At 48.7% G+C, this 12,713-nt stretch overlaps 1 protein-coding gene across 3 annotated transcripts in view; it reads left to right on the top strand.

The window, feature by feature from the left end:
• Window positions 1-217: 217 nt before the first annotated feature.
• TRIO (trio Rho guanine nucleotide exchange factor) overlaps window positions 218-12,713 on the top strand; it is a 365,439-nt gene continuing 352,943 nt past the window's right edge. Inside the window, exon 1 of one of the 3 annotated variants that reach the window (XM_055245954.2) lies at window positions 218-865. In XM_055245954.2, coding sequence (XP_055101929.1) covers window positions 709-865 — 157 coding nt within the window. In that variant the 5' untranslated portion in view covers window positions 218-708. Of the gene's footprint in view, window positions 866-1,847; window positions 1,996-12,713 lie in introns of those variants that run through there. The other 2 variants (XM_055245955.2, XM_063619580.1) reach the window with 2 other exon arrangements.

Below are 12,713 nucleotides of genomic sequence, written 5' to 3'. Positions count from 1 at the left end.
CGGGCCTGGGAAGGTCCGCCCGGGCTGGTCAGAGCTTTCCTGCTCCTTCCAAGGCTTGGAGCTGCCCCGGGGAAGGAGACCGAACCAAACCGAACATTCCCGCAGCCTCCCCGCCGGCCCTGCGGGGGCCCAGCCGCCCAACGCGGCTCCGCCCCTCCCCCAGGCTCCGCCCACCGCCGAGCCCAGGCACGGCCCCTGACGAAGTTCGCCGGAAATTCCCGAAGCCCCTCTTTTTTTCCCTTCCTCTCAGTTCCCTGCTCTCCCTTTTCCTTTCACCCGGGTTCCCTCGGCCGTGATTTCCCCCTCCCCCCTCCTTCCTTCCCCATTGAAATCAAGATGGAGGCTCGCGGCAGCTGCCGGCGCCCGTGATCCCGGAGCTCTCGCCGGCCACGGGCCCCCGCCCTCGCGACTGCGTGTCCGGGCGGCGCGTGCTGCTGCCCGCGCTCCGGCCGGCACCCCGGAGGCCGTGGCTCCGCGCCCCCGCCCGTCGGCCAGCTCGCGGCTCCCGGGCGGAGTCCTCGTCTATGTGGGCGCGCTCCTTGGGCCGAGCCGCCGCCGCCGCCCCCCGCCGCCCCGGGGCTCTGCGTCCGCGCGCCGGGCGCGGGCAGCTGGGTGCTCGGCGCCGCCAGGCCCGGCGCGGAGCGGGCGGCACGCGGCGTTAGGGGCGCGGGGCCCGAGGCGGGCGCGGCCGCGGGCGCCGCCGCAGCCATGAGCGGCAGCAGCGGCGGCGCCGCCGCCCCCGCCGCGTCCTCCGGCCCCGCCGCGGCGGCCAGCGCGGCTGGCTCGGGCTGCGGGGGCGGTGCCGGCGAGGGGGCCGAGGAGGCGGCCAAGGACCTGGCCGACATCGCGGCCTTCTTCCGATCCGGTGAGTGCAACTGCGGTCGGCCCGCCCAGCGGCGCTGCCCCAAGCGCTCGGCCGACCCGCCACGGAGCTGCCGAGCTCCGGCCACCGCGCGCTGGTGCCCGCCCGTCCGTCCGTCGGGGCCCGCACGCTCTCGCCTGGGACCACTGCTTCCACGCGCCGGGGCTGCCCGCCCCACATCCGCGTGTCCCGCTGCCCGTGCAGCCAGGCGCGCGGCAGCTTGGCCCGAAAGCCACCACCTCGCCTTCCCTGCGCCCGCCCCTCGTTCCAGGGCAGAATCCCCCCGTCTGCCGCTCCCGGCAGCCGCGGCTTCGCGGGTTGGGGCGCCGGCTCTTTGTCTCTTTCGCTGGAGGACCGAGGCGGCGGTGGCGGAGATGGCGTGGGCGGAGGCTCTTACCTCGGAGGCCGAGCGGACTGAGCCGGGGCCGGTCCGGGACGGGAAATTGGCCTCTGATCTGTGCCTGTCTCTGGCTGATTTGTACCTGGACCCCATTAGCAGCCGGGTTTCTTCGCTTGGCCCTCTAGTGTGTCATCTCCCCGGCCTTGGTCTACACTTCTGTGAAACGGGGCAGTCACGGCACTCACTGCCCAGGGAGTGGGGACGGTGGCCGAGCTGAAGCTCAGAGGGCCAGGAGGCACGGTGAGCCATTGTCTCCGGGGACAACCCAGGAGGGTCAGCTGGGAACGTGGCCCCGCGGGGGCGGCGCGGGGCTGGGGCTCGCGGGGCACTGCGTGGGTGGCGTGGAGGTGGTGGCAGTGCCAGGTGGCCCGGAGTCCACCCCGGCGCGGAGGGTGTGGCCGTGGGAGAGGCGCGGGTGGCGACCGGTCCGCGGGAGGGGCGCCGGGTTTGCTGCGCAGGGGGCGTGACAGGGCGTCCCCGGTACCCCAGCGGCGGCGCCTCCTCCCGCTCCGGCCCAGATCCCGCGCGAGCCGGGCCCGCGTCCCCGCGTCCTGCGTCCCCGCGCCCAGTCCGGTCTGCTCGCGCGTCGGCTGAGCAGTAGCAGGAGGAGGCGGCGGCGGCGGCAGCGGCGGCGGCCTCGGGGCCCGCAGCCCAGAGCGCAGTCCTTAGCGGGCCAGGCGCGGGGCAGGGAGGATGCAGACTCCGCGTTGGAGAGCGGAGGAGGGCGGGCCAGGTCTGGGCCTGGAGAGGCGGGCGGGGGTGCTGGTGGCGGCCCCGGGGAGGACGGCCGGGCTGGGGACACCGACAGGCCGGGCGAGCGGCCCTGCGCTGGGGGACGCGCGGGAGGTCGGCGGCTCACGCTTTTCCGTGGCCTCTTTGAAAATCACCTCCTCGGATTCGGTGAGATCAGTTCCCCAATCCGGGTCACAAGGAGCAGTTGCAGCGGGAGGGCGATGGTGAGAGGCAGAACTTAGCAGTGCTGGTAGATACCTGGTTTAGTACTGTCTTCCCAGGGTTGTCTTGATCTTTGCTAGGCGGGGTTATTTTTGATTCATTTTAGCAGATTGGTTGTGGCTGGGAGTGACACAGCCGACTGTCCAGTGTTAGCTTGGGGTTAATCTACTCCCCAGTGCTCACTCTCCTTGTGAGGTCCCTGCAGAAAGCAAAGGTTTAGGAAAACATGAGCTCCTTCTAAAGAAAACCACCACCCCCCTCTCCTTTTTTTTTTTTTTTTTTTTGGTGTGACTGGCCAGGTAGAGCAGCCCCGTCTTACCTCTTAATAGCAGAACTGGGACGTATGCCCTTCACGCCCTGAAGCTAAGTCTAGCTTTCTCTCTCTACCACCTGTCACAGAATAATAGATTCTGTGCAGAATTCAGCTCCTCTCTTTAGAAAGGTTCTTCTGCGTTGGAGATGGATTTTTTTGGTGCTTGTGAGACCAGGCTTTTTTACATCTCTGTTATGCATAGTACAAAAATCACTTCTGCTGCTGCTAAGAGCCCTCCCTAAAAGACACCGAAGACTTGCTGCCTGTCGGCGTGGCTCTCTCCAGGAGCTGTCGTCTGCTCTTGGCTTTGCTTAGGCCTGTGCTGCCCCCGCCGCCAGGGCTCCTGTTCATGTTCCGTTTGGGTCTGAACCAGGTAATGTTGCTCATTGGCTTGTTCCTTTCTTCTGCCCTCCAAAATGACAAACTTAACTTTTAGTTGTTTCACTTAGAATCGGGAGCCAGGGCAGAACTTAAGTAGGTATCAGATGCAGCGTCCCATTCCGGGGATAGCCTGGAACGTCTTTTTAAAAGTGAAATCTCCTTTGGGCAGCTCTGAGTCCCTGACCTAGATCTTGGCTCTAGCATCTAGGCCAACGATGTCTAGCAGGGGGCAGAGAGGGGTCATTCTTTTGGATGGGTGGGTGTGGGGGTGGGGTTTGAACAGTCAGGGCTGACCAGGCAAGGAAGCTGAGGAGAATGGAGCAGTCAAATCCATCAGAAACCTGGCTTTCTTTTCTAAGACTCAGAAACATGGGAAAATAGGTTCTCATTGACTGGGGAGGACAGATCAGGGTGTGTTTTTGAGCCTGGTACTAAAAATGCCAACCTGACTTAGACAAAGGCTTTCCATTGGTTGCCTTTCCTTTCTCAGCCCTGAAACTCTGTTTGCTTGGCTGCTTGATTTTCTTTCTTTTTTTAAATTCCTTCTTGTTGCCGGCATTTGACTTCGTCTTTGTAGCCACAGATCGAAAACTAATACCAGTGGTTGGATGAAAGAAAGAGAAGACTTTAGTAGAACTTTTAAACAATTAAGGGAAGTTAAGAAATAGAGTGAACAGTCCTGTGATTTCTCCATTACTGGAAGTGCTCACATAGAGGTGCTGTCACCTGGCAGGGTTTGGAGTTGGGCTCAGGGGACAGGACTGCTGTCCTGGAGAGGGGTCCGGGAGATGACCTTGGGGCTGTTCCCCTTTCCCTATGGACTCTGGCTTTCTCTGAGCCCTCAGTGCCTAATCATTGTTCTCTGCTTTTCTTTGGGTAGTTCAGGCTCCAGAGCCCTGGTGCCCTTCTTCTCTGCTGAGCGTCCACCCAGGGTTCACCTCACCTAAGGTCTCATTTCCTATGCTGTCATTCCTTTCTCTGCTCAGGACCTTGGCACTCCCTATTCATTTTGACGATCCTGATCACCTATTTATAGACCTGGCATGAAGCAGGCAGGCCAATTAGTGTTCAAGTGGATTGAGTTGTAATAGTGTGAGTCAAGTCCTGGTGCTTGTGTGTTAAAGAGCAGTAAGAGATTTTCTGCAGGTGTTAGTGAATTTTGAACTTCACTTTTCTCCTTTGCACAGAGCTCAGCACAGTAAAACCAATTTCAATGTAAAAGAAAAAAGAAAAAAAAAAAGACACCACAAAAATGAGCTAGTCTTGTTTTAATTTTATTTTACAGATGAGGAATCAGCCTTAGGGAGGTTTCATGACTTGCCCCCCCCAGAGTGGAACTTGGGTAGAGATAGAGTCAGGGCCCTGGTCCCTGGTGCTCTTTCCTGGTCGCCTCTCATAGCCAGGACGTTGCTTACATTAGTTCTCAACCCCACTGGGACCAATCATTTTTATTGCCAATCTATTTTGGGGCTCTGTTCTCGTGGCAATAAATCATTCTTTCAGAGCTCCCTATTTAACCTTGCGAGAGAGTGTGTGTGTGGTGGGGGTGCTTACATAAATGCATTATTTTTAACCTGCCTGGCACGCTTTAGGTTGGCGTTAAATGAATATCTAGAGAATAAAGGTTTGTGGTTATTCTGAAGCATCACATCCTGTCGTGCTTGGTTTCTTTCATTATTAAATCTTATTCTGGACTCCTCCTGCAGCCCCTCTCTTTCCAGGTAACATGTGAAGAAAATCAAGTCTATTAGGGAGAAGCACACATACCTTTATATATTTTGATATGACGGTTTCCTTGTGGAGTATTGAGGGAAGCTTTTCTTCATGTTTATGCCTTTAATGCTGCTTAGGTAGTTGGCCCTGGCGGGCTGTGCTACTTCTGTTGGTATTGAGAAGCCTGGCAGCTTTGGTCGTTGTGAGCACCAATAATGATTGTAGTACAAAGTGGGTCCTTGTTACCCTCAATATTTCAAAAACAGAAACTGAAGGAAATGTAATTTGATAGTGAATGTTGGTTTCTCCTTTTTAGGTGGCACAGTCAGTTTTAGAGGAAAGCAAGATTTCTAAAACTCCTGTGACTTTCGAGAAATCAAAGAAGTGCAGTAAAGTCATCAATGAAAGGAGCTTTTCATGGAGACCTTGTAAACCGACATATTGATGTGGGATATTGTATTTTTTCCCTTCGCAATTTAACTCTTTAAGATTCAAATGAAAATTTAAAGAAGCCATTTTCACTATTTAAATGATTAACCAGATTTAAATGAAGTCGGTGGTGGTGTTCAAAATGAAGCATGTGGTTTAAATATGTTTCCTAAATGTATCCTAAAAATATGTGATTTCAGTGGTCTTTTTTGACCTTTTAAATGTTACGATAAATTTGAGATTTGTTCTGAACTGCAAGTGAAAGATGTGTTTGAAGCTGTCATAATCTAAGTCAGCTGTATTCAATATTTAAGTTTATTTACTTGACTATCGAGAAAGTAAAATTTTATCTCATAACCTTGGCAGAATTCCAGAGAAAAGTCTAATTCTTAATCAATAGCCACACTTTACTGCCTAGTAAACTCACTGATGTTGATAGGGATGAGCTGTGTTTTACTACAAAAAGCACTGATAACACCCCGCCCCCATTCCTCCTCAATTCTATAATAAATTGGCTTTTATTTCCTTAAGTGCATTGTCTTGACAAAATTTTAACAGCACCGCTGGCAGGAAATAGTAGCGACTCCCTGGACAGTGAAGACTTGGATTTGCGGGAGAATCCCAGTGTATTCTGGTGGAAAGTGAGTGCTCTGACCTCGTCCTCCCATTTTTTCCAAGTACTCAGCTATGTAGACTTGCCAAACTGACAAGGGTGATGGTGTGGTTGGCCTGGTGGATGGAGATGCTGTCTTTTGAATCTTCTCAGCCTCATTTTAATTAATGGGCTGCAGGGACCAGCCTGGGTCCCCAGCTGGGGCAAGGGGTAAGCGGGTTCGATGTGCAGCCACAGGGTTCTCTTTGTCCTATTCCAGTTCTGCTTACGTGCTGTTCAGTGGGCCACTGGGAGAGGGAATGAGCAGGGAGACTTCCCAGTGACCCTTGCACTTAGGAATTCTGGCTGCTGTTACTCAGCGGGAGCTGTTCTGGGAATTCCTATTGCTGTGCCTCTGAACTGGGGAGAAGGGAGCACGGAGGAGTGGGCAGAGGCCTGCGGGGCCCTGCATGTGCTTCTGGCTTCCTGCTGGACCCCTGGTCTCCTCCCCCTGTGCCCGCAGAACAGGACATTGCTCTCACTGCCAAGGTGCCCAGCTCCCTGCCAGTTCGTAAATCTCAAAGGGAGATACCTGGCTAGACTCTCCAGTGGGGACTCCCAGCTTTTTGATGTTACTGAGCCTTCTGTGCAGACAGTCTTGCTTATGGGAAATCTTGCTGTCACGTTTAATGGTTAACAAGTGCGTAAACACTCATTTTCACTTCTCATTCACTCATGGAAACAATTTGCTTACTGAATAGTTGTGTTGTTAACTTAATTTCCTCTTTTCTGTCCCCTCTCCACATAAGGAAGCCCCTTGAAACCCAAATTACTAATCACCTGCCGCCCCGGGAAAGGTTATGTGTGGGGAGAGAGAGCAAACCAGAGTGAGGCTACGAGCAGGGGGCAGAGGGCGTTGACCTCTGAGATTTCTCCTAGTACCATTTGATGGCAGAGGGGCTGTGGAATTGTAAAACCTCATTTTGGTGGTGAACATACTTGAGTTTTAGATTACTGGCTCTTTTAATTGGCCACATGTCTACTCTTGTCTGGTGGGGGAGGATTGTAGAGTAGTCTAGAGCTGGTGTTTTGGAGGCATCTTCCTATTTGGGCTTTGTCATAAATGAGTGCATTTTTAAAGTTACACCGACAGAGAAAGCTTTCATGAAAACTTACTCAACACAAAGACTGGATTCTAGGTTTAGGGTACTTTGACTTTGTGGTGTCCACGTGAGTTGATCAGGCTTGTTTTCTCACAGTGTGTAGCCCTGCTATGGATAGGGATGAATTGCAGGAGGTTTCTCTTGGGGAGGGGTTTCAGTGAGTGGCAGCAGATTTGTCCTGGCCGCTCTGTGGACCCCCTTTCCTGAAAGGAGGGGGAGCTAGTGCTGCTCCATTACTGCCTCACTGCAGGGAAGGCCAAGGGGCCCCTTGCTGTCTGTCTGTTGTTGTTAGCATTGAAACTGTGTAGGTGTGAATAGATCACAAACTATAGTACAGCCATTCCATCAATGTTGAGTGAAAGAAGGCAGTCTCAAAATGCTGCATGCTGTATGAGTTCCTTTATGTGACACTGGCAAAAAGACAGAACCGTAGTGACAGAAAACAGATGGGCATTGATTGTCAGGAGTTTGGGGATGGGGGAGTATGGCTACAAGGGGGCAGGAGGCAGGTGAAGGATGGGGAACTGATTTGTATTCTGGTTGTGGCAGTTACATGTGTTAAAATTCACAAACCTTTACACACACACACACAACACACACACAGACAGTTTAACTGTATGTTGTTTTAAAATGTGACATTAAAAAAAGGCTAATAATAAGCTGGGAGAAAAACTATTACAAATCAAAGGATTATATATATGTAATTAGTAAAGGGCTCCCTCAAATCAATTAAGACAAGACAATCTAGAAAGAAAACAGGCAAACAATTAAAAGAAGTATGAATGGCCAAAAAATACATATTCAGCCTCACTCATAATCAAGGAAATGCAGAGAGAACCAGTGATACCAACAAAAGCCAAAGCTCATATAACTAATTATTCTCTAAGTAAACTTGAACAAAATTGAGTTAATTTGGAAAGATTTTATATCGATTTGAAAGATAGTAATACTTGTGTTCATACTTTGCTATGTAGGACCTAGCTTCTTATAATTCCCCGGGGGTAATCTAGGGTAATGTTAAAGATAGATGGGGGAAATAAAGATTCTTTCCTGGGATTCTGTAATACGTGTTAACTTGGAAATCCATCTGGTGTATAAGTCAAATTTGACTTAAAAGACAATAATCTTTAGCTATAGACAGTTACCATTTTTGCTGCTTCAAAATTTCCCACTCTTATAATCTGTGCTGCTGTCCAGATGGAAGATGACAAGTAGCCCGTGCAGGATGATCTTCAGCGCCTCACAGTTCCTGGTGCGAAAGAAGGACAGGTTTCATCTGGAGGGCTTCGTTCCTACATGAGTAACTATAGGAGGTCATTTGCCCTCTGTTCTTAGGCATTCTTGTATATAATTGACAGCTACCTATTTCACAGTATTGACAATTAATAAATGAATTTATGAAGTGTTAGCCCCACCTACTTTTAAGACTCATAACCATAAAATAAAGCTATGCATGAACTTGAGAAAAACACAATTCAAATTTAAACGTATAATCCTAAAATATTTTTAAATGGGGTTTGTTGGTGCCTGGTTTTTCATAGTGTGTGTGTGTGTGTGTGTGTGTATGTAGGTATATCTCTTGGAAAGTCATAAAATACCCCTCTTTGGATTTCTGTGGAATAGGTGGTTTCAATGCAAGAATGAATGAATATATCGGAGACTAATACTTGAAATCTGTTTTCAAAGAACTCATGTTTCCTAGTATATATGAAGTGACATGTATAAATGACATGAATGCTTTCAAGCAAAATGTTTAGATTGTAATTTGAAAATGATGTGCATATGAGAAGTCATTAAGATGTTGGTCAAAACAGTGTGTGTATAAATTGATCTCCATTGTTTATTCATTTTGCTTTGCTTCCTCTTGCATTGACCCATCCACTTTTTCAAGTTCACAATGATTCTTTATTGCTGCTGCCATTGAAGGATGCCACTGATACCTGTGAGGGCACTCTTTGGCATTTGCATTCTGAAAGTTTTGCATTTTCTTATTTGTGTTTACTTTTTAAGTTCATCCTTGTTCTGCATGACAGATATGCCAGGGCCTGCAGGAATAGCATAAAAATTCTGTTGTTTTTTGGATAACTTTATTAGTTTAAGTTTTAAATGATAAGGACCCGAAGCTACAATTCCTGTTTTTTATTCTGAAGCCGAACCACACAAATATTGAAAAACAATGCTTTGACTGGAGTGTTATAAATATTTCCACCTAACTAGCTTCACACAATAAAATCTCTAAAGTTTAAATTGCCCAATATTTTGACATGTAAATAACTGGAATAAATCCCTCATTAGTCTAATAGTAAGCAAATAGATTTCTCATTTCTAGGTAGCTTTTTAAAAAATTTAAATTCATGATTATGAGAAATTCTTCCCAGCGTTTGCCGCCCATTTCAGTATCAGAGTGATGAAAGCTGGCATGCGAGGGAGCATTACTAGCTTGAAAAAAACAACAACAACAAAAACCAAAAAAAACGAACCCAGATCGCACAGGGTCAGGATGTGTTTCAGTTTTTTTGTTTGTTTGTTTTTGAGATGGCATCTCGCTCTGTCGCCCAGGCTGGAGTGCAGTGGTGCAGTCTTGGCTCACTGCAACCTCTGCCTCCCGGGTTCAAGCAGTTCTCTGCCTCAGCCTCCCAAGTAGCTGGGATTAATTTTTTTGTATTTTTAGTAGAGACGGGGTTTCACCATCTTGGCCAGGCTGGTCTTGAACTCCTGACCTCGTGATCCACCCGTCTCGGGCTCCCAAAGTGCTGGGATTACAGGCGTGAGCCACTGTGCCCGTATTTCACACTTTTTAAGAGTCACTTCACCTCCATCTAAATTTTGTTGCACTTATCCTAATATGTCTTGGGTCCAGGAGTCTGGAGAACGGGTGCTAATTTGATGGTTTCAGGCTGTACCTTTTACTCACGTGCCAATTCAAATCAGTGCATCCTGATGGGTTGCCCATAGGAGAGCAGCTCTTCATGGCCGGGGCTTCACTGTAGAGTCATTTAGTGCCAGAATGTTGTTAGTAGGTGAATTTTGTTAGTTGGTTGGTATACATGTTACTTTTCCAATATTTAATTGCAGAATTTGCAGGATTCATTGTTAGGCCTTTCTCTCATAACTCATGGCATTGTTTATTAGGTCCAGCCTCAACTCTGCTGGAGGCTGAATTCTCATAAGGTTCAGCCTGTTTGTAAGATGGAAGCTGTCCACTGAACCGAAGAGCTGGAAGCCTTCGAAAGCCATGCAAGATTGAGGTGGAATCACATAGATTTTCGGTGATAACCTGCAGAGTGGACAGTGGAGGCTTTGGAAAGGAGGATGGCAGCATTGCAACAGCCTGCCCCTGGCCATGCTTGCCACACGCATGCTATCCTCTGAATCTTTAACAGCAGCTGCCAGGGAGTAGCACGAGAGGCCAGGACCCCTGTCACCGGGAATGAGATAACACCTTTGGAATTGTGCTCCGTAGGAAAGTAAAATAAGCACATCTGCAAAGTAGTAACCTGCTTGCAATGTCATGGGATGAGATTTAAGATACTGTGTTTATTTCTTTTTCTCCCAAAGCTGTAAGTGCCATCCTGTCCTCTAAGAAAACCTGGTAAAATCTTCCTCTTCACTGTTATCTCTGTATTGCCACCACTGGTTTTACCATCCGAGGGCCTGTACTTTGCCAGGCACTGTGCAGAGTGTTTTATGTACTTTTCCTTGGATAGAAGCAGCTCCCCCTCCTTCAGCAGGTGGATGCCATTCCTGGGTTGTGGATGGGGATTTCTGCTTCTGGTAGGGCAAGCGACCTGCCTGCCCCATTTGACTCTGTTTGTGAGGGCCTGAGTTGGAATGTAAGCCCAGGGCTGGCAGATTACAAAGCCCCCTCCATGCACCTTCCCTCTCTAATGGAAGGAGAGAGTAGAGTGACCCCTCCTCTATACAGCATCCCACAGCCTCCTGGATTTTCATTTTAAAATCCCGAAAACTGAATTTGTGTATACTCGTGTGTTGAGGATCAAAGCTATAATTTACAAGTCTCACACCAAATAAAAGTTGAGTGAAAGATTCCAGGCTATAGCAAGTATTTTTCTCATGTTGGTTTGGGCCCTGTAATTCAGTTTCTGTGCCTTTCCTCTTCTCACCTAATTAAAACTGATGTTACCTTTTACGTAAATAACCCTAGCAGTCCCAGCTTTCCAGTGGAGGCGTGTTGGCTGTGTTGTTTTACAGGCTCCCCCGGCTCACAGTCTGGGGAGAAATCCTGATTGAAATCTTGGCCCTCTGTTTTCTTGGCTGTCTGGACTTGGACTCAAGTGTTGGATAGGAAATCTCTGTGGCCGTTAATGTGGGGGTGGGGAGTACGGGAAGGGCAGGGAGAGGCTGGCCAGGGAGGGAGGTTTCTCAGCCCTTGCTGTGTGTGACACATTAGAACACTACCAGGGCCTCCTTTCTAACTTAGGAAAGGAACAGGGCCGGGGAGTGAGAGGGGCAGGAGGGCGCCACTGAGCTGCTTTTTTGGGGTTGGTTTTATAAAATGGGTGTGGTCACTCCTGGTTTTGCTATATATAGCCGTTTCGTTGCAGCCACTCATTTTTTTGCTGTTATTCATCAAAATGTGCACGTAGATGATATTTAGTCGGGGGAAGCAGGGTCATTTTTTTCCCACTGTCTTAGGCACGCGTCCTAGGCTGTTCTGTGTGTGGGTTGCGTTCTCATCAGCCACACCTCATGTGGTCCCCTCACAGTCAATGGCATGATTTTATGGGATGCTCGCTCAGGTTTGTGCCCACATAAAACTTCTGAGCTGTTGTTTTCGAGCATCATTTCCACACTGGGAATATGCTCTGTTTTTCTGTGTGACTCCACGTTTACTTTGGAGTTTTAATATTTCAGTCAGGATGATTGAAATGCTGGTCTTGAAGGCAGACACTGTATAATCAGAAGGTAGATTGCGCTCTAAACATTTACAAGTCACTTCCTCCTAGTTTGCCCTAGGAGTTTCTAAAACTTTCAAGCTTTTACATTTTTATGTAATTCTTTCCGTTTGAAGATTTCTAGAATTAAAAGGATTGGCCTTTAAGACCCTGGGTTGCTTTTGACCTGCTATTGTAGTGTATCTTTTATTTTAAACTAATAAAGGTGATACAAAGCTCAGGTCCGAATTAACTTAGTTCAATTGTGATTTTGCTGTGTAGTTTTTGGTCATTTACTTTGTCCACATATTAATTGTGGATTACATCTAAAGTTATTTTGGGGGGAGGGGTGTAAACTTTACTTTGAGAAGGCAGAACTCATCATGCTCAAAGAAGCAAGAACAGCTTCGGATCCACAGTTGTAAGTAATTCACCACTTCTGCTTTGTCTTCCTCTGCTTCTCTCTGGATATAGCTAATTTACTTATTATCTTGTTTCTGAACCATTTGACAGTAGGTTACAGATATGATGATGTCTCTTACCTCTAAATGGTTCAGTGCATATTTTCTAAGAGTGAGGACATGCTCATACTAGTGATCATAATCAGGAAATTAGTTTTGATACGATATCATGATCTAAATCACTAACTATAACACCTTTTTGCCAATTGTCTCAGGATTGTCCTTTTTGGCAGTTAAAAAAATTATAGTTCAGGATCTCATTCAGGACTATGTTACATTTAGTTTGTTGTGTCTCTTCGGTTTCCTTGAATTTGGAACATCTCCTCAGCCTGTCTCCCTCGTTACCCTGATAGTTTTGACGATTACAGCGTGGTTATTTTGAAGACTACCCCCCAGTTTGGGTTGCCTGATTCTCATGACTAGATTCCGGCTGTGCATTTTTGGCAGAAGGGCCGCATCCTTTTTGGAGCATCATGTCTGGGAACATGTGATACCCACTGTCCCACTGTGGTGATGTGCACTTTGAACACTTGGTTCCGGTGATGACTTG

The sequence above is a fragment of the Symphalangus syndactylus genome, chromosome 16 (genome assembly GCF_028878055.3).
Source record: "Symphalangus syndactylus isolate Jambi chromosome 16, NHGRI_mSymSyn1-v2.1_pri, whole genome shotgun sequence".
Classification (NCBI taxonomy): Eukaryota; Metazoa; Chordata; class Mammalia; order Primates; family Hylobatidae; genus Symphalangus; species Symphalangus syndactylus.
The sequence above is the reverse complement of the archived record's forward strand: the minus strand, read 5'-3'. Positions and strand labels throughout refer to the sequence as shown.